The sequence below is a fragment of the Capra hircus genome, chromosome 18, assembly GCF_001704415.2.
Source record: "Capra hircus breed San Clemente chromosome 18, ASM170441v1, whole genome shotgun sequence".
Classification (NCBI taxonomy): domain Eukaryota; kingdom Metazoa; phylum Chordata; class Mammalia; order Artiodactyla; family Bovidae; genus Capra; species Capra hircus.
Genome location: NC_030825.1, coordinates 41,342,912 through 41,364,733, shown reverse-complemented (window position 1 = coordinate 41,364,733; position 21,822 = coordinate 41,342,912). Strand labels below are relative to the sequence as shown.

The 21,822-nt window shown below is 47.0% G+C and overlaps 1 protein-coding gene across 1 annotated transcript in view; it reads right to left on the bottom strand.

Annotated features, from left to right (window-relative positions):
- The window catches only part of HYDIN (HYDIN, axonemal central pair apparatus protein), a 346,678-nt gene continuing 324,894 nt past the window's right edge, over positions 39–21,822 (bottom strand). Inside the window, 12 exon segments of the mRNA XM_018063160.1 lie at positions 39–799; positions 2,602–2,826; positions 4,777–5,007; positions 9,041–9,191; positions 9,967–10,130; positions 11,193–11,405; positions 12,993–13,212; positions 14,002–14,279; positions 15,286–15,441; positions 17,184–17,382; positions 20,771–20,940; positions 21,414–21,635. Coding sequence (XP_017918649.1) covers positions 317–799; positions 2,602–2,826; positions 4,777–5,007; positions 9,041–9,191; positions 9,967–10,130; positions 11,193–11,405; positions 12,993–13,212; positions 14,002–14,279; positions 15,286–15,441; positions 17,184–17,382; positions 20,771–20,940; positions 21,414–21,635 — 2,712 coding nt within the window. The 3' untranslated portion in view covers positions 39–316.

The following is a 21,822-nucleotide window of genomic DNA, read 5'->3' as shown; positions in this document are numbered from 1 at the left end:
TTATTAAACGTGGGGATTATTACACAGGGCCTGGGCTTTGCAGGTTTATTAAGAAACCAAATTGAGAGACTTGCTCTTGGAAAGTAAAATATAGCTCTGCATTATATAGTTACCTTGTTAAACATGGAGTATCTGTATTTCATATAGATATTTGGAATTCATATAATGTGGAAATAAGTGCCCTTATAATTGAATTGGAGATAGTACCTTTAGAGTTCTTATTATTTTCTCTATTCTTTGTGGGGCTTAGAACAACACAAAGGTCTTAACGGCTGATGAGATGGCTTTTTGATGGTGCTGCCAACCCTGCTTCTCACTACTGGGTGATCCCCTTCAGGTAATAAACCCACTTAATCCCAGTGTCGCTGCCTTCGCCGGGCGGGCAGGTCACAATCAGCTTGCTGGTGATGGGCGTCTTGCTGCCTGATGGGTTTCCTTCGAAGTAGACCGTGATGTTGTTGATCTTCTTGGGCTTCACAGAGTCCGCAGCGCGGATGGAGAATGCGCTGTTCTCCACGAGGAAGGAGAAGGTGACGGGGCGGTAGAAGACGTTTTTGAAGGGGATGACGATGCTGTAGCCGGCTCGGATCAGGAAGGGGCCTTGCGGCTTGGGGGCCAGGGCCACCCCGAAGAGGGGGATGGTGTACTCGCCGCCCGCGAGCGACGACAGGGTCAGGATGCCCTTGCTTTCGCCCAGGTGGCTGGGCTCAAAGTACACCTCCACGCTGACCTCCGTGCCGCCCTGTGCCCCAGGCGCCGCGTAGATGACCTTTTCCGTGTGGAAGTCTGGACAGTCAGTCTGAAAGGGGAACACATGTGCTCGGCTCACCCTGGACCCTCAAGAGCAAGCCTGCAGCTCTGGGCCCTCCCCAGGCCGGCTCACCCTGGACCCTGAAGAGCATGCCTGCAGCTCTGGGCCTCCCCAGCCCCCCACCCTGCGACATGAGCAGCCTAGGCTTGTGTCAGGCAGGGCAGGCTGTACAAAAGTCGAGTCCTGTGACTCTCTCGAAGAGTAGGTATTACTAGTTTATCCCTAGTTTACTAAGAAGAACCAAGGCCAAGAGAAACTGAGGCAGGGCGGTGTGGGCAGCGGCCCTTGGTGTTGCTCCCCTGAGCCTATGCTCCTTTCCTTGCACAGGCGGGGAGGACTGGACGTTCTGGCTCTGGGCAGGGCAGGGGAGGGGAGCAAGTTCTGGATAATAAGCTGAGAACAGAAGTGCAAAGGCATCCCTTCCGTGCCGGAGTGTTCAGGGGCCAGTTCAGGCTCCTCTGGGGTCTCTCACCCCTTTGCTTCTATGACTGAACACTTGAGATGGTGGGTGCCCTTTAGCCTGCATCCCTGAGTGGCTGGGGTGAGCAGAGTCCCCTGCGGACTGTGGTTACACAGAGAAGCACTAAAGGAGACTTTGTTGTTTTAAAGCCACCGAGATACTGGGACTGTTTGTTACTGCAGCATAACTAGGCTTCTCCTGATGGATGGGATGACCAGGAGCCTATGCCTCTTTGAAAACTGTGAATCACTATCTTGTACACCTGAAACTTCTGTAAAATTGTACAACTATACCTCAATTAAAAAAAAAAAAAGAGCCTCTGCCTCGTGACTGTAGCCATGGGACTTCAGTGTTAACTGAGCACATGGCCACCTACTGTAAGGCTATACTCCTAGTGCCCCTTGTTGCTGGGTGTGGTCATATCAAGTTTTCTTCAATAAGCGTGAGTGGAAGTGAGGTCCACAGCTCCCTGCTTTCCCCATGGTAGCTGGCTGCAATGAGGATGTCACAGCAAACCATCTTGGTCCATGTGGACTGAAGGAACTCTCTAGAGAAGCAAGGGCATCAGGACAAAGGGGTCTGGGTGCCTGATGTCACGGTGCCTAACCCTGAGTCCACACTGCTATCTGAGAAAGGAATACATTTTATTTTGCTGACTTTGGGGAGGTTCTGTTTCAGTAGTTAATCTTATATTCACACTGATGTAATAGGTAGCATATATGGAACGCTTGCTATGGGCCAGGCTGTTTTACATGCATATTTGAAAATCCTGACAGCCATCCTGTAACAGTATTGGTAAGTTATTCATACAAAGAAGAAACAGTGAAGTGAGGATTCAGATCCAGGTCTGTTGGATTTCACAGCGTATACTCATGACCACTGAGCTCTCAGTAGAGCTTACCAATAACTTACCAATACTCTCACAGGATAGCTGTCAGGATTTTTAAAATATGTGTGTAAAACTGAGCCTGGCCCATAGCAAGTGTTCCATATATGCTACCTATTACATCAGTGTGAATACAGGGTTAACTACTGAAACAGAACCTCCCCAAAACCAACTGTCTCTGCATCGACTGCTGAGCAATGCTGCCCCCCCCCCGCCCCCCGCCAACCCTCCACCCACCACCACACTCCAGCTTGTTAAACTAGAAAGCCTGTGAGTAAGAACCCAGAGCTGATATTTTTTTCTGATACTCTGTTTCTAGCTGGGAGTTTTCAACTAGATGAAGGCCCTGAGTAGGAGTTTCATATTTCTGCACCCCAGTGTCCTGCTCCCGTTCTGAGCCCAGGCTTCTGGAAAGCGGAGGGCAGAGGGTGGGACCGGGCTTACCCTGCAGTAGTATTCTGTCTTCTGCCGAGTGTAATTGGTGAACTTGGCAAAGATGCTCTGGCCGCTGCCAAGAACAGCCTGGAAGTGGACGGGCTTTTCAGGCAGTGCTGGCAAGGCTTTCAAATTGAGCTCATATGGGTAGTAACCCAGCTCGCTGTTGTGCAGTGTCAGTTTCCCGAAGGTTTCTCCAGCTTTCAGGGGCTGGAATTCAAATGTGAACGTTCCCTGCGAGAGAAGACAGAGGCTCCTGTGATGCTGAATGTCCGCCCCTCCTCTGCCCCTCTGGGGACCTCAGCGCAGGTTGGCGGTAGATGCTCACACTGATCTTGAGCCTGGGGAACCTGTGTCCAAACCAGCCCACTTTTCCTCCCTGGAATTTTTCCCTAGTTGGGGTATTTCTGTATCTGGAATCTCTCTGAATATAAAAATAGGTACTGGATTCTCTCTTGAGAAGCATAATTACAGAGACAGGAGTGGGTAGGCTGGGGAAGCAGGAGGGCTAAAGGTCAGGCAGCTCCTTCTCTGCTCATGGACAATCTCCAACCAGCTTCTGGGGTTCTACCATCATTTAGGGGAGGCATTCTGCTTCCTCTATTGTCATCCAAAGCAAAACAAAACAAGAACCAGACAGTATTGCTTAGGAAAGCAAAATAAGGGCAATAATTCAAATGTATTAGCAGTGAAACACTGGATAAGTATATTACACTTTACTCACTTCAGTGGAATATTATGTAGCCATTAAAAACGAAACACCAAATCTCTAATCACTGAAATAAAAGGTGGTAATAATATTTTAAGTGGAAAAAAAGAAGATTCCAGAAATGTATATGAGTTCATTGTTGTGGAGAGGAATATGTCTACATGTTTATAGAAAAGACACAGCAAGGCTATATTGAACTGTACCAGTAATTGTCTTTGGGTGGGGGAAATGAGATTTTGGGGACTTTTCTATTCTTTTTTTTTTGGCCATGCTAAGTGGCATGCAGCTTCTTAGTTCCCTGACCAGGGACTGTACCTGTGGTCCCTGCACTGCAAGCGCGGAGTCTTAACCACGGGACCGCCAGGAAGTCCTGGGACTTTTATTTTCTGTTTCATGTGCATAGAGATAAATTAGTCTTTTTTGTCATGAACAGATATTGTTTCTTAAAAAACTGGGTCTTGTTTAAAAATAAAGAGGATATCATTAAAGTTGTTGTAGATGTTTAACAGAAAAAAATGCAGTGTTAAAATTTACATGATTTTACCACAATTAAAAAATTTAGATGAAAATGGACAAATGTGTACACAAATATAACTTGCCACAACAGACTCAAAAAGATAAAGAAAACCCATATAGTCCTGTAACCATTAAAGATATTTAATCAATAGTAAAAAAAAAAATGCCCTTAACACAATTCCAGGATCACAAAGCCTTCTTTTTACCAATCTAATATTCCACAAATTTTCCCATAGAAAAGAATAGGAGGAAACCTACCTCAACAAACACAATCTGTACATCAGACTCCACCAAGGCTAATAGAAGAAAGGAAAACTGGATGCCAGTTTCCTTACTGAACATACATACAAAACAGCTAATAAAAATATTATCAACTGACCCAGCAATACTACCAAGTGTCCCTCGCTGTCCTTTTTACTCCATATATTCCATGTGACTTATATAATTGGGAAAAGTAAGAAAAATAATTTAAATTAAGCAGGGCAAACAAACATGTCACAGAGACAGCCAGTATTACTCGCTCAGTCGTGTCCAACTCTCTGTGACCCCATGGACTGTAGCCCACCAGGCTCCTCTGTCCATGGAATTTTCCAGGCAAGAATGCTGGAGTGGGTTGCCATTTCCTTCTCCAGGGGATCTTCCTGACCCAGGGATCTAACCTGGGTCTCCTGAAATGAGGGCAGATTTTTACTGTCTGAGCTACCAGGGAAGCCCCAGTGGCTAATAAATAATTTCCTTTAACATGCCTGAGCCAAAGCTATATGTGGCCCTGGTTTATATGAGGACTTGGGCGGCAGGGGGAGGGAGAGAATAGGACAGTGATGGATTGGTTGTCCTCCGCCCTCCTGACCACTGCCAGGCTGCCCCAACTCCAGGATGCAGAAGTGGGTCCAGAGGCCCCCTGGGCAGAGTCTCCATCACAGATATCCAGTGGGGAGCCCCCACAGGCAGGGCCATACCTCAGAGTTGGCCGGCACCACGAACTGGGAGGGCAGGCTGATGTCGGGCATCCTGCACTCCGTGGAGAAGGTCACCATGTAGGGCAGGGGGTTTTCCACCTTGATGAAGGCCGAGGTGCTCTGCCGGACGGGGCTCACCATCTCAATGGTTTTGATGACGCCTGAAGGGATGACCCTGAAACTCAACGTGTAGTATAGGAACTCGTTGGTCACCTCGTTTCGGAAGATCACCTGGATTCACAGAGAGTGGGAGGAAGTGGGGCGGAGCAGAGGGGTTAGCTCGGGATCTTCCACCATCGACAGGATCCTTCTCTCCATCAGCAATGCCGGGCATGTGAAGCATGGGCCCTCCCAGCCCACGTGAACCCCGCCACCCAGCCCTTCTCTTCAGGCGCTCTGCTCCGGCTCCTTCCAGGTGGGCAGGCATGGAGGACTGCCTCCATGGGTTGCTTTAGAAGAGGCGAGAGCAGCACGGTCTGGGGCTGAGGGGGAAGGTGTCCTCAGTGGGAACAGCGAGTGGTCCTGGAGAACAAGCAGGACCTCAAGAGGTTCATGCTGTGGTGGGTTTCACCCCTGCTCCTGCTACTGCTGGAACAGTTAATGCATCCATACTGCTACTACTACTACTAATGGCGTCTAACGCTGAATGATTACTGTGTCCTAGGCACTGGAAGTTGGACCATAAAGAAGGCTGAGTGCCAAAGAATTGATGCTTTCGAATTGTGGTGCTGGAGAAGACTCTTGAGAGTCCCTTGGAAAGCAAGGAGATCAAATCAGTCAATCCTAAAGGAAATCAACTCTGAATATTCACTGAAAGGACTGATGCTGAAGCTGAAGCTGAAGCTCCACCTGATGTGAAGAGCCGACTCACTGGAAAAGACCCTGATGCTGGGAAAGATTGAAGTCAGGAGCAGAAGAGGGTAGCAGAGAATGAGATGGTTAGAGAGCATCACCAACTCAATGGACATGAATCTGAGCAAACTCAGGGAGACAGTGAAGGACAGAGAAGCCTGGTACTGCCGTCCTTGGGGTCGCAAAGGACCGGACACAACCGTGGGGTCGCAAAGGACCGGACACAACTTGGCAACTGAATGACAACAAGCACTGGAGGTACTTATTTAATTCACACAGCTTGTGGGCAACATTACTATTACCCTCACTGATTTTTCTAAAGATGAGGAAACTGAAGCTAAGGAAGTTATCTTGCCCAGGGTCTTGTGCAAAAAACTATCAGAACCAGGATTTGAACCCAGATTGGCTTGACTCCAGAGCTCACACTTGTAGCCCACATCTGGCTTGTGGACAAGTTGCCCCCCTTTTGCAGCTCTTTTCCTGGATGTCTAATGACACTGAGCATCTTCTCCTGTGCTTCTTGCTCACTCAGACATTTACTTCTGTGAGGTAGAGGATTCCAGTTTTTTGTCCTTTTTGATAGCTTGAGTTGTTTATCTTGTTAGGAGATAATGGTTCCTTACATACCTGCCTTTTTACTTTTGACCTCTTCTTGTCTTTAGAGTGCTCTGACCTCCTCTGTGTTTTGATAGGAGTGTTGTTTCACTTTTAAAGCCATCATTTATACATTTAGGTTGAAGTCAGCCCTCTTGCTATTCCTTTCCACTTGTCTTTTATTTTTTTAATTCCTTCGTTGCTACTTTTCTGCCTTCTTATGGATCAATGTGAAATCTCTTGGAATGCATTTTATTTCCTCTATGGCTTCTTAGCTATATTTTTAAATAACATAGTTTTAGTAGTTGCTCTAGAACTGACAACTTATCAACATTTAATGTAGAGTTGGTATTTTATCACTTCCCACTTCGTAACTGGTGCTTTGTTTCCGATCTCACACGTCCTACTTCACAGATACAATAATCTTACTGAGGTGTAATCTCACTTACCTACCCACCCCACCTTTTGGGCTTTTGCTGCCGTATCTTTTATGTCTACATGCATTCGTCCCCCTTACAATGTAATTATATTTACTATAAACTGCCAGTTGTCTTTTAAAGAAAGTTCTAAGAATAAAAATAGATATGTTTCATATTTATGCACTTATTTGCTATTTTTAGAGCTGGATATCCACGTTCCCACCTGGCATCGGTGCCTTTTGACTGAAGAATATCCATTAGCATGTTTTGCAGCAAGGCCAGAGGGCCGGCAATGAATTCTCTCATCCTTTTTTGTTTAAATCTGAAAATGTCTATTTTACTGTCTGTTTTAAAGGATATTTTCAGTAAATAAAGATTTCCAGGTTGACGGTCTCTTCTTTCAGCACTGTTCAGAGGGCTGCTGGAAGAGCCACAGAAGAGGGGTCAGTGGCCATTCTTTATTGGTGTCTCCCTGTACATTATAGAACCTTTTTATCTGGTTGTTTTCTATTCATCTTTGGTTTTCAGCAGTTTTACTATGATGTGCACAGGCATGATTTTCTTTGTTTCTCCTGTTAAAACTCTACCAAGTTTCTTGGATTTATAAATTGTTTTTTTTAAAAATAAAATCAGGGAAATTTCAACAATTACTACTTCAAATAATCTTCTTCCCTGTCCAACTGCCCCAACTGTTAACTTCCTCTTCCTCAGTTCACCAAACCTGATATGCTTTGCTCAGACTAGCTCACTGCACTGCAATCAGGAACGTGGCCCAAGGCAGAGAGGATAATCACAGGACTCATTTCATAAACTGGGCTTCTTCAACTAGAAGACCCAGACTTTGTCAAATAGCTCTGGATTTTTTTTTTTCAGTCATTTTGAAGAGTATTTCTTCTCATTATGATCGTGTTTTTCTGTTTCAGGCGCTTCTATAAGATGGGTATTAGAACTTCTTGATTTGTACTTTATGTCTTATATTTCCTTTCAGCTTTATTAAGACACAACTCACATGTTATAGAATCTACCTGTTTACAGTGTACCATTTGGTGCTTTTTTAGTTTATTCACAAAGTGGTCCAGCCATCACCACTTATCTTCAGCGCCCTCAAAAGAACCCCTTTATCCAGTAACAATCATTCCCATGTCCGCCTAACCCATCACCTCTAGTCCTAGGCACTGCTAGTCACTTTCTGTTCCTATAGACTTCCCTATTCTGGACATTTCATATTAAAAAAGAATCACTCAACATGCAGCCGTTCGTGGCCGGCTTTGTTCACATAGCGTGATGTTTGCAGGGCTCATCGCAGTGCTGCCTGCGGCAGGGCTCGCTTCCTGTCACTTTTTATTGCCCAAGAATATTCCATTGTATTTCTTGGTTCACCAGTGGGTGGAAATTAGGTTGTTTCCATTGTTTAGCTCTTATGAATAATGCTGCTATGAACGTTTATATATAGGCTTTTGTGTGGACATATGTTTCACTTATCTGGGGAATAAATTGCTGAATTCTATGGTAACTCTATGTTTATCCATCTGAGGAGCTGCCAGCCTGTCTTCCAAAGTAGCTTCACTATTTCACTCCCACCAGCAACATGTGAAAGACCCATCTTCCCCACACCCTCGCCAGTACTTGTCATTGTTTCCCTTCATTCTTGCCATTTCTTTGTGCTCATGTGCTGTTTATTCACTTTAAACTCTCTCCCTAGGTGATTCCATCCTCCATCTTGGTGTCAAGCACTATCTGTAGGTGGACAATTCCTGTAAGTTCTCTTCAGCCCTGACCTCTCAGTGAGCCACTGAACCATGCACTCCTTTTCCTCAGAGCACTTACGCCGTTTGGAAATGACCCATTCAGAGTGCAATTTCATGATGAACGCTCATCTCCTCCACTGGACTGTGTGTTCCAGGAGAACAGAGACTGCGTCTGTTTTTGATCACTGCTATGTTATCAGCACGTAGTATAGCATACGGCACATGTGCTCAAGAGATGCTTGTTGAACTGATGAACAAGTCAGGAGGAACAGTTCACGCGTGAAGGACCCTGTGGAGTCCTGGAGTCACCGGCTCTGAGATGAATCCTGGCTCTGACGTCACTAGCTGTGTCGAGGGCTCAGCCTGATGCTGGGCGCTCTCTAAACCCTCAGAAAAGGGATCTTCTGCTCTTATTATTGTGGTCTGGTGTCTGATGCCCAGTGTTACCTACTGCTTCAGGGTTTTCGTGATTCTGCCACCTTGAGGGCTTGTTATGGGCCTGCATGTTGGCTGGCTATCTAGTCTCATCTTAAAGGGTCTGGTCCCCCTAAATGGTCAGTCTTGCAGGATAAGGGAGGGTATATCTTCCCTCCCAACACCAGGATCATCAGCCTCAGGGCCAGACCTCCAGGGTCCCAGGGCAGTGGATACCTTTGCTGTGTACAGCCCCTCCTTGTAGGAGAAGAAGTTCAGCTTGTAGTCTTTCTTGGAGGAGGACAGCACATCAATGTAGTCAAGGCCCTTTAAGGTGACACTCATGTCAGGCTTCTCTGGCTTCAGTATCTCCACAATGACCCGGAATCTGTGGGAACACAGGGGTGCAAGAAGAGAAGGCGAAATGAGATAGTTTGCCCAAAGGAAAGAAGGCAAGGCACCTTGTCCACTCTTGATTTCACAGGAAGCATGTGGGCCCAGGGTTCTAGCCTCCACACTGTCACTAGTAATAACAGGAACTACCCTTTAACAACTCCCTATTACGTGCCAGGTACTGAGTCCTGCTCCACATGGGTTACATTACAGGCTTTCAGTTGCCGCAGTGTCTGTAGGAGGTACATTTCGTTATCCTCTCTATTTTACTAGGGAAGAAGTTGAGGCGGAGAGAAGGAAGACGCCATGCTCAGGTAACAATGCCGAGATATAGGCAGAACTAGCATTCAAATGTGGGTCTGGGCCTTTATCCACTATGCCGAGCAGGTAGCTGTCTGCTCCTAGCCTTTGGCTCCTTTTCCATAAAAGAAGGGGACTTGGCTGGCCTCCCTCCTCCAGCTTCTTTTCTCTCTGCAAGTACAAGATCCGAGGATCTGGCCAGTGGGCTGATGTGATACAACAGGGCTCTCAGTAATAACCACCACAATGATCATTTTGACAATAATAACAGCTAACATGTATTGAGCACTTATTTTGTGCCTGGCGCTCTTCCGGGAGACTTACAAGGCATCAGCTGCTCATAGGCAGCCCTGAACAGGACACGCTCTGTGGGGCGCAGGTCAGGCAATGCCTGGCAGCAGCACCAAGGGCCAGACTCGGCACTGTGGGTCCTCCCTCCTCCCCTCTTCACCCCCCACCTATTCTCTCACCTCTGGGGCTTGTTCAGCCAGTTGGTGACTGGCAGGAGCTCAGTGTAGGGTGTCTTACATGGCACTTCACGGTAGATATTGGCCACCGCCTTGGGGAGCTCGGAAGTCCCGTGCAGCATGTACAGCCAGCCAGTCCCATCTGGGAGGGGGAAGAAGAGGGTGCCCTAAGAGAAGAACAACTGTGGTGAGCGTGACACACGGGTCCTTTATCAGCCACCTCTCAGGCATGGCAGCGACATGGGCTCAACGAAGTTATGCAAATGGGTTTAACACTTTTGGAAAGCAGCTTCGTAATATGTTTCCAAGAGCCATAAACATGTTCCTGTGTATTTGAACCAGGAATCTCATCCCAAGGACCTTACTGACAAAAAAATCCCTGCAGAGGAAAAAGTTATACATAAACGTGTGCCCTCAGTCACTCAGTCATGACTGACTCTTTGTGACCCTTTGGACTGTAGCCCGCCAGGCTCCTCTCTCCAAGGGATTTTTCAAGCGGGGATATTGGAGTGGGTTGCCGTTTCCTCCTCCAGGGGACCTTCCCAACCCAGGGATCGAGCCAGCCTTTTGCGTCTCCTGCATTGCAGGCAGGTTCTTTGCCACTGAGCCGTCGGGGATACATGTGTATATTAGAATCGCTTCTATTGATGAAAATTTAGAGATAACTTAAACATCCAACAACTGGGGGAGTTAAATAAATTTTAGAACTGTCATTCAATGAAATATTCATCAATCAGTAAAAATGATTATCATGAAGATTACACAGTTAAATAGAAACATGCCCATGATGTGATGTAAAGGGAAAGTAAACAGGACGCAAAGCTGAGGATGCTATGACGGCAGCCATGGCTGTCCTTGAGTAAGGATTGGTAAAGAAGACAGAGAGAAACAGTTCTTTTTTTGTGAGGGTAGTAGAAGATTGTGGCTTCTTTTTTTAATCTTTATCACAGTCACCTTGATGTTATTTATGCACTTAAATTAAGTGTTAATTGCATGATGCTTCATCCGGGACTTCATTTCAGAGATGAGCCTTTGGTTCCAAGAGAAGCCCCTCAACATGAAAATATATGGACAAAAAGGGAAGCCTTGGTCTTGATAAGCTTTGGACACAGTTCCCTGTGGTTTCCCCATTATTTGTAGGGCCCCCCCTTGTCCTAACATTCTCTCTCCCACAGCTCCTTCATCCAACCATGCCAGGAAACCGATGCGGGAGGTGGGGCTCGACCTACCTGATGTTTGCGGTTCTCCACGTTCATGGTGCGGGGCCGGTAGGTGATCTCGTAGGGCTTGTTTTGCTGGTGAGGCTCCAGGGTGATGAACTCGGGCCCCTCCCAGTGCTCGCCCTCAATGATGGGGTGCAGATTCCAGGTTTGGTTGGTGCGGTTTGAAAGCATGATGGTCTGTGTGTGCTTGGAGCGCACCTGGCAGGTGAAATTCACCACCTGGAAGAAGACGGACGCTTCAAGCAGGTAGCGGAATTTATAAGTCTGGGGTGCAAAGGAAAGTTTGCGCAAACACACACACACACACACACACGCATTTGGGAGCTGTATAGCAATTTTTTTTTTTTTAAGGCCAAGAAACTGGATGAGATCATCAAGAAGTAAGTGTATTTAGAAAAAAAGAAGGAATTTTAGAACCAATTCTTAAAATTCTACACACTCCAATGTTAAGAAAAATCAGAAGGGGAGATGAGAGGCAGCAACTATTAAAGTGGGAGGAAAACGAGGAGAGGGCGGTATCCTGGAGGCCACATGATGAAGGAAGCGCTTGAAGGGCGAGGGGCTTGTTCAAGGTGTTCAAATGCCATTGACAAGTCAAGTGAGATGAACAATGAGAACTAGCCACCGAATCTAGCAATATGGACAATGTTGCGCTGGTATAAAGGGAATCAAAGGGTTCACCAAGAGGATGAGAATAGTTTAGCAAGAGAACCACACATACATGGTCAATTGGTTTTTTACCAAAGTGCAAAGGCAATTTAGTGGCGAAAGGACAATCTATTAAGTAAATGGTTCTGGAACAACTGGATATCTGTGTACAAAAAATGGATTTTTTGAATTTTGATCCATAATCTTATACTACATACAAAAATGAACTCTAAACAGACTGAAGATATAAATTTAAAACTTATGTCCTGAATATACACAGAGCTCTCAAAACACAGTAAAATAAGAAGACAAACAACCCAAATGAAAATGACTTGAACAGATACTTCAATAAAGAAGATAGATGGATGGAAATGAAGTACCTGAAAAGATGCTTGACACCATCGGTCATTAGGGAAATCCAAATTTAAAACCACAAGATATCATGTACCTATTAGAATGACTAAAATTTTTAAAAACCTGACCGTATTGAGCCTTGGCAAGGATGTGGTGCAAGTAGAAACATCTGAGGTGGCTGATGGGGATGCAAGATGACACAACCACTTTGGAGAACAATTTGGTAAGCTCTTAGAAAGGCAAACGTGTACCTACCCTATGATCCAGCCATGTCACTCTTACATATTCATTCACCCAGGAAAATGAAAGTATATGTTCTTGCCAAGATTTGTCCATAGACATTTATAACATACTGCATTATTCCATGTGCATAACATTGTTGAAACAGCGAGAGATGGAGATCGGGTGTCATTATGACCGTAAGCAATGTTGCCAGGAACTATCAGAGCTCCACTGCTAGGGCTTCTAGCGACAGGGTGAGCAGAGGTTAACCCAGGTGTCACCCTTTACTTACAGAGCTTGTGACAGAATGTGATCTAGCCAGAGATGTCAGTATAACCTTCCTTGAGAATGAGATGTTTGGGTCGAGAGGTGAAGAATAAATAGGAATTAGCTAAAGGGAGAGGGGAAAAGGAGTAAGTCAGCAGTGGGAAGAGCACGTGCAGAGGCCCTGTGGTGGAGGGAGCAGGGCTGCAGGCTTGATGTGGGCACTGAGGACTGTTTGAACAGAGTCTGATTGAGTTCTCTTGTGGGGCTTGCTGGGCCACTCCACCATTGGTCCATCTGTTGGCAGCACCTACTGACCTCTTTTACTGAAGGTGGTCCCACGCACACTCCAGACAGGGTTAGGCTCAGAGAACTGCCTCCTTGGATGAAGCAGAGCAAGTTTTTGTGGAGAGTCTCCTTGCCCACCTCGGTAGGATGGTAAGTCACTTCGAAAGAAACCTCCATGCCTGCAGTGATATAGCCCTCTTCTGGGCTGATGGAGAACAGAGGCTCAAGTTTTCTGGCATCCCATTTGAACCTTTTCCAAGACAGGAGACAAGGAGGACAGTTTATTAATATCCTGGTGGTGTCCTCAGCGCTGCTGAGAAGAGAGACTGAGTCTGGTTTTCAGATGGGAGGTGCATCCCCTTGTGCCCTTCCTGGGACCTAGGAGAAGGAAGACTGCCAGGAAAAGCCGGGGTGTGGGACCAAGGCCAAGTCATTCCTGGGTGCGACCTCTTCACTCTCCCTAGGGGCTGAGAAGGGTGGAAAGGGGTGCATCTTATCTTTCTGTCCACAAGTGACACCCACTGGGGGGACATGTGCATGAACACATTTAAATGGGTGCCTGAGGTCACACAGCTAGGATGTGGTCAGGCCAGGACTGGAACCCTCCCGAGCTGGTAGCCATGACTGATCCCTGCACTGCCTCTCGGGTCTGATCCAGGAGGGTGGAGATGATCCCTTCTCATGAGAGCTGCCCCTGATCCTGGTGGCCCTGGGGCCTGCTGGCCCTGTGGTCATGCCTCTGTGGTCTGGCCCTTGGTCCAGGCAGGATGGTGCAGACCAGTGCTTCCAGCGCCAAGGCTGCCACACCATAGCTTCAGGGCACTGTTCCACTGAGGTTGGTGTGGACGGCGCCCCCTGCAGGTGGGCGGTGTGCAGCAGGCACAGCTGTGGGAACGTGCTGAATGGTGACTGGGCAGGCACCTGCTGGTGGGCACCACTTTGAGCCTTAACTCCATCTGTGGCATGGGGACCACCAAGTACCCACTTTAGAGGGTCCTAGGATAGTTAATGGGAAACCAGGCCCAGGGGGCTCTCCTACCTTGCACCCACGTCACCCGTGTTCAACATGAGGATGCGACGCGTGGCTTGTGTCTGACACACTACTGGTCCAAAGGGAAGATGCTCCTGGTCCAGGGAGATCTCCAGGGCTTGGCAGCAGCCGTTGATGAGGAAAAGAGGCCGCAGGAGCCCCATGCACTCCATGAACACCTCCTCGGAGAAGGGAGGGACACGCTTCAGCGGGGCGAAGGTGACTTCCAGCTTCCGAACCTCTCTGGGCTTCAGAGTGATGTTGCGGAATGGTGACAAGGTGATGACCTGGATAAAACGACAGCAAGTCTCAGCAGCTGAGAGTGGGGCACTCCTGGAGCTCCACTTCTGAGGTCCTGCTGCGAGGATGGGTTACTGAGTAACCGTAAGAATGAACCGAATGAAGGAATGGATACAGTCCATCCTCAAGATGAAGTACATCTGGTCCCATTTCAAAGGGCCATCCAAACACTATGAGAGGAAGCAGGCAGCCAGGGCTGTGGGTTCCCTATGCAGGAAGCCCGAGGACACGGATTTAGCAACAAGCATGTTTCTCTCACATGGCGGACTCCAGCGGAAAGAAGGACAGCCTTTCGGGGGCAGGTGAATGATGTATATTGAAACACACTCTTCCTTTTGGTCCAAGAAGCCCACTTCTAGGAGTATATGCTCAGCAGAGCGTCATGCGTGCACACAAAGGTTTGTTTAAATGGATATTACAATGTTGCTTATAAAATTAGATAAAATTAAATTAAAAAACCAGAAACACCTGAAATGAGCAGAAATAGAGGCTTGGTTCATCTACATAATGAAGGTACAGATGAACAAATGAAACTGAATGTTTAGGAGTTACTGGTAGGAAGCAGGTTTCAAAACAATCTGAAAGTTGGTAATTTATTTTTAAAATGGGTAGGAAAAGCAGGGGAAAGAAAAATAACAATAATGTTAAGTGATTATTTCGGGACATGACATTATAGGCCAAATGTTTTTCTTTGTGATTTTCCATATTTTTCAAATTTCCTGTCATGAGGATGTACATATATTCATTTGCGCGCAGACCTTCCGGATCCTATCAAGGGGACTTCTGCGTGTCTCTGTCACCCTCTAGAGGAAGAGGCTCTCCAAGCTGTGGTTTCCCTACATGCAAAAGGAGAGTAACAGGGACTCCCCTGTACCGTTTCTTATGAAGGTGATCAGACAGGGAGAGCACTTGGAATGGCCTGGCACACCGAAGCTGCCTGAGAAGCGTGAGGTGCGGAGGCATGAAGACGCCACTGGGACCCTGATCACCAACCTTGGTTTCCTGGAGTTCCGCTGAGAACATGACTGACAGGTTAAATGTGAGCTGGGCTTGGCTGTTGTTCATGATGGAAGCCATTTTTTTCACCACCTGCCCAGGTAGGATGGCTCCTAACTTCACAATCTTATTGGCTGGATCTAGGACTAAAATCTGTGGACAAGAAAGAGAGCAGGGGGGTTGGGAGGGAGGGGTCAGCAGTTAATGACAAAGAGAAACATGGTGTGTGTATCCTAGTGAGGCAAGGGCGGTTCCCTCTCTTCCTGTGGCCTCCATTCTTCACGCTGGACGGGCCTTCGCCTTCGCTCACTCAGCAAACATTTATGTGCATCAAGTGTGCACTAAACAACTTGTTGCGCAATTACGTACTTACAGGTGGGTTCAGAGACGTTAAAAGGAAAGGCTCGGGGTACAAAGGGTTGAGCCAGTCTGAGGGTGAGGGAGGCCTCCCTGAGGAAGGCGTGCTCACACGGGGAGCTGCTGGAGGGCAGCAGCTGGATTTAAGTCAGGGTGGCGTGGGGCTGCACCCCGAAGGAGGAGACAAGCTGTGGCAAGGCGCTGAGCTGGAGGGAGTGGCCTGGTCAGGCCTGCGGCTGGGAGCGAGGCGGGGAACACAGGAAGGTAGTTTGGAGGGGGATCGGGCGTTTTTCTGGGAGAAGTGGGAAGCCAGTGCAGCCTGGAGCGGTCCCCTCAGATGGGTATCTTGGGAGTGTGCCCAGGCTCGCTCCTCTGTGGAGAGGGACTGGAAGAGGGCAGGAGACAGAGCCTTGAGAGAGAGAGATGACCACGGCAGTGGAAGGGGGAAAAGCAGATACACCTTCAAGTCCCCATCTAAAGCCCCGATCCAAGTGCTGGCCTGCATCAGGCTGAGATCAGGCTGGGCCTTGCCCCCGCGATGGTGTGACCCACATAAACAGCACCCATGGGTCACTGTCACTTGACCAGTCAATAAGCAGCACGCCTCCCCCTAATGGAAAGATGGGATCTGTCCATCCCGCCCATAGGTTTCCATGCTGTCTACAAAGGTAAGAGTCTCTGGCCCCAGCGTGTAAGCTTCTGGAGGGCAGAGAACACATTTGAGTCTCCGCAAAGCACCTGACGTGAGTGAATGAATGAACACGTGAAAGAAAGCACGACTTCAGAAGAGACCCCGCCACTGGCTTGGGTGAGACACACCAGGTGGCCTGATCCTGTGGCTCCCCTGGATTGATGGGAAGGATGCCAGGAACACACCCCTCCCACTTCCTCTTGGTTGCTGAAATGTCCCATGCATTGCTGAGGATTGCAGAAGGTCTTCAGTCTTCTAAAACTGCCTAATAAATGCAAAAACTCCCACCAGACACGTGAAATGTATACTGGACATGGAGAAGAAAGGATAAGCGGTGGAACCAGACCATCCCCTTCCTGCCAGGAGCACCTGGTTAGAAAGAAGGCCCTCAGTCAGATGGGATCCTGGGAGTTGGGGCTGGCTTCAGAATGTCAGTCTATGTGGTGTTAGGGAAAGATGTCTCATAACTGAAACTTATGTCTGCATACAGTGCTTCAAACAAACCTTAAGACTGTAATCTGAAAACACTACATGCTCTCATGTGGGAGGAAGAGGGCTTGCTTGGGATACTGCATCTGATAGTCTCAAACTTCTCCAAGAAAAAAGAATGTTTCTGCAGCGCTTGTGGTTACTTATATCTTTTGATACAGTAATGTTTGGTACTGGCAAGATCTATGTGATTCTCTGGGGTCTGATCTGCCTTGATGGGACTGGCTGACCTCTGACAGAGCAGCCAGGGGGCAGGAGATATGGAGTCGGAGGAGTGTGGGCTCGGGTGGGCAAGGTGGCTGAGAAGGGCAAGGGGGTGTTGGCGCCAAGCCCGATGGTCCTCCCAGCTGTCGCTCACCTTCATTTCCGTTCCTTTCCCTTTGATTTCAATTACTTGCTGCGATAGCCCATTGATTTCAAAGGGGATGAGTTCTCGATAACTGATAGTTTCTCGAGGATAAAAGGTGATGGGGATCTCCAGTGTCTTTCCTGGCTTTATCACATCGACTCGGAAATTCACCTCGAGGTGGCTGGTGTTGGTGTACAAACAATCCAAGCTGGAGGAAATCAGAAGGAAGCTGTGTGAGCTCTCAAATGGCTGACATAGAGGGAATGAGCCCCTTGCTTCTCTGAGCTGGACCCACTGCAGTATGTCCTGCTGTGTTGTCCTGAAGTTGGAATTTCAGGGCTGGAAGGGACTGTAGCAGTGGTCCAGCCTACAGTCTCCTGGGCACGACTGAGTCACTTCCCCCAGATCACATCCCGAGACCTTGGCAGAACCAGGCCTCAAAGGCAGTCTCGTGACCTTTTACCCAGGGCTCCTTTTACTCTCTCACCCTCTCTTCCTTGAAGCTCATGGTGTAGTAGCTTCCTGGAAGAAGGGTGCGCTTCCTGGAGGAACTGGGTGGCAAAGCACGGTGGGGAGGAGGATGTGTCCAGAGACAGACAAGGGTGTGGACCCAGGCTCCAGCCCCAACTTCCATGTGACCTAAGGACAGTTACTCAGCCTGTCTGGGTCCTTGTTGCCTCATCTGTAAAATGAGAGTAGCGACCTCTTTCTCATGAAGCTGTTGTGAGGATTAAACAAGATAAAGTGACTAAATCAGCCACTAAAGGCACAGAGGAAACATCCCTAAAGTTGAGCTATTGTTATTATTAATAGCTCACCTAGAAGGGACCTTCAAAGATCACGTCCACCCTCCTGCATCTGTGGATGGGAAGCAACTATACCTCCATTACAATCCCTCCTTGTCTGTCTTCCAAGTATGTAGAGAAGGACTCTAGCTAAGGCAGTAAATAGAGTATAATGCCTAAAACAAAGGAAGAGTCAGATTCAATTAAATTAGGCAGGAAGGAATATAGGCAGACAAGATTTTAAATTAGTATTTAAAATTACATGACACTCCTGTAATGTAACATTCAGGAGAATCGTCATTACCACCAGTATCACTGCCACAAAAGTAGCAGCAGATAAAAATAGCTGAGCATTTCTTATGTTCCAGGCACTAAGTACTCTCTCTAAATGAGCTAATGAATCCTCCTAATAACCCTTGGGGAGGTACTATTATTATCCCCCACTGCAGGCAAGGAGACGGAGGCACTGAGAGTTTATAAAGACCTAAATGCAAGGCTGGATGCTATAAAACTCTAGAGGAAAACACAGGAAGAACACTCTTTGACATGAACCATGGCAAGATCTTTTTTGACCCGCCTCCTAGAGTAACGAAAATAAAACCAAAAATAAACAAATGGGACCTAATTAAACTTAAAAACTCTTGCACAGTAAATGAAACCCTAAATAAGATGAAAAGACAACCATCAATAGGAGCATATATTCGCAAATTAAGCAACAGACAAGGGATTATTAGTCTCCAAAGTACACAAACAGCTCATGCAGTCCCATATAAAAAAAAAACACCCAATCAAAAAATGGGTGGAAGACCTAAATAGACACTTCTCCAAAGAAGACATACAGATGGCCAACAACACATGAAAAGATGCTCAACATTACTAATTATTAGAGAAGTGCAAATCAAAACTACTATGAGGTATCACCCCATACTGGTCAGAATATCCATCATCGAAAAATAATACTAACAATAAATGCTGAAGAGGGTGTGGAGAAAAGGGAACTCTTACACTGTTGGTGGGAAAGTAAATTTATACAGCCACTATGGAGAACAGAATAGAGGTTCCTTAAAAATCCAAAAATAGAACTACCCATATGACCCAGAAATGGGTCTACCATAGGACTCCTATGCATAGATACAGAGAAAACCATAATTCAGAGAGATAGGGACTTCCCTGGTAGTCCAGTGGTTAAAAGACTTCGCCTTCCAATGCAGGGGGTGCAGACTCTATTAGTGGCCAGGGAGCTAAGACCCCACATGTCTCATGGTCAAAAAACCGAAACATAAAACAGAAGCAATACTGTGAAAAATTCAATAAGGACTTAAAAAAACCAAACAGACACAAACACCCCAACATTCAGAGCAGCACTACTTACAACAGCCAGGACATGGAAGCAACCTAAATGCCCATCAACGGAGGAATGGATAAAGAAGGTGCAATGGAATACTACTCAGTCATAAAAAGGAACAAGACTGGGCCCTTTGCAGAAATGTGGATGGACCTAGAGACTGTCATACAGAAAGAGAAAAAAAATCATATATTATGTGTGGAATCTAGAAAAATGATGCTGATGAACATTTTTTTGCAAAGTGAAAATAGAGACACAAATGCAGAGAACAAATGTATGGATACCAAAGGAGGAAAGGGCGGGCAGGATGAATTGGGAGCTTGAGACTGACATATACACACTACTATATATAGAGCAGATAACCAATGAGAACCTTCTGTATAGCACAAGGAGCTACATCAAATGCTCTGCAGGGATCTGAATGGGAAAGGAAATCCAAAAAAGAGGGGATGTGTATATACATACAGTTGATTTACTTTGCTATACAGCAGAAACCAATACAACACTGTAAAACAACTATGCTCCAATAAAGATTAATTTAAAAAAAGAAGCAAAAAACATGTGCTTGAGGTCACATAGCTAGGGAAGAACTGGGATTTGAACCTGTGCTATTGGCCACTAGACATGTGGCTATTAAATTAAAATTAATTAAAATAACAAACCCTGTTCCTTGGTGGCATGAGGCACATTTCAAGGGCTCCGTAGCTACATGTAGCTACAGGCCGCCATATTGGGCGCTGCAGATGGACAACTTTTCTGAAACTGAAGTTTCAGTTCAACTGCAGCGCACTGATCTAGAGAACTTTTAATAAACACAGGTCTCTGGGCCTGTCTCGGGAGATTCTGTTTTGTTAGGTCTGGAATAGGGCCCAGAAATCTGGATTGGAACATTCTACACAGGGATGGTACAGAGAGGCTGGATTTGAATCAGAGGGCTAAGGCTCAGTATGCTGCTGCTGCTGCTGCTGCTGCTAAGTCGCTTCAGTCGTGTCCGACTCTGTGCGACCCTATAGACGGCAGCCCACCAGGCTCCCCTGTCCCTGGGATTCTCCAGGCAAGAACACTGGAGTGGGTTGCCATTTCCTTCTCCAAGGCTCAGTATAGATCTGCTTTTTACTGCAAGGTCACTGGCCCAAGAAATTAACTTTTTAACTCTCCAAATCTGAGTTCCCACGTTCATTACGTGAGGAAAATAAATGCAATTCATCAAGCCTCTTGTCAGGTCACCTGGCATTGTCCTCCTCACTTCCAGAAGAGGATTTTCTTTTTTTTTTAAAGCAGAGTAGTTCATGGCTATCCAAATATCAGTATTAGCAGTGAGGAAAGGATACTCAGGATTCATGCCCATCTGTGCTAGAGGCTCTCTTATAATCCTTTCTCTGTCTTGGCAGGACCTCAGCTGTGTGGAGGCTGTAGGACCCACAGGAGTGGCAGAATCATCTGGAAGCTCTGGGAAGTCTGCTTACCTCATAGCTGTCTCCTCCTTGTTGGTGACAAGCAGGGTTTGCTTGTATGGGGGCATGCCAGCTTGGTAGATGAAGCAAGTGCCGAAGTTGTAGCTGGTGAAGGAGAAGTGGACAGCTGGGCTCACAGCACACCCTGAGATGATGCATGTAAATGTTGGACCATGGCTGATCTGTCGAGGAGAGAATGTCCAGTGGAGATGACAGGAAGAAGTGAGACGAAAGGGTCCTTACACCCTCGGGTGAAGGGGGGAAGCAGTCAGGTGCTTTAAAAGAATTCAGGTCCCAGGACTCCATGTGCAGAATCTCTGCAGAGGTTCTGATTCAGAGATTCTGATTCAGGCTCTAAGTTTCTTTAAGGAAACCAAGGTGGATGACTCTGCAACCAGGCCCTATATTGGCTCTTGAATCATTGCAGCAATAATTCAGCTCGAAGGCAGAGGGATGTGCAGAGACCTGTCAGTTCCCACCCAACATCTGCTTCCTGGGGCTTCCTCATTAGCAGGACTCCGATTGGCTGCCAACTTGCCTGGGAAACATGTTTGACTTCCCATCCTGCCTTGCAGCTAAGGGTGGACATCAGACACAGTTCTCAAGACAGAATGCTGTGAGTGCGTTCAGTGTCAGACAATGTTAAATGCCTCACCTTGATTTTGAGTTCCAGACCCTTCAAGACACATTTCTTTAATGGCCGGAAAGACAGGGAGGCATGTGCACTCTGCCCCACGTCCACACTGCCATTGGTGGGTAAAAATTCCAAGTACTGTAGCGCAGATCTGGGGCCGGACAGCTCCGCCTGGAAGCTGAAGTTGAACTTTCCAGTGTTGATAAAGCTGAATTCACACTGGACACACTCATTCAATTCCACCTGAGGGAGAACAGAGCTGTATATTGAGTGAGTACAAACTATGGTTCCCTTCTCTGGGGTCAGGGTATGTAACGTGTTGGGGGAAATACCCTTTGGGAAGCAGCGACAGCCCGTGATGTTAGTGAGCTGAGCGAGTATCATTAGCATAATGCAGCTACAAAGTGCTGGAGTCCTTCCTATCTGAAGA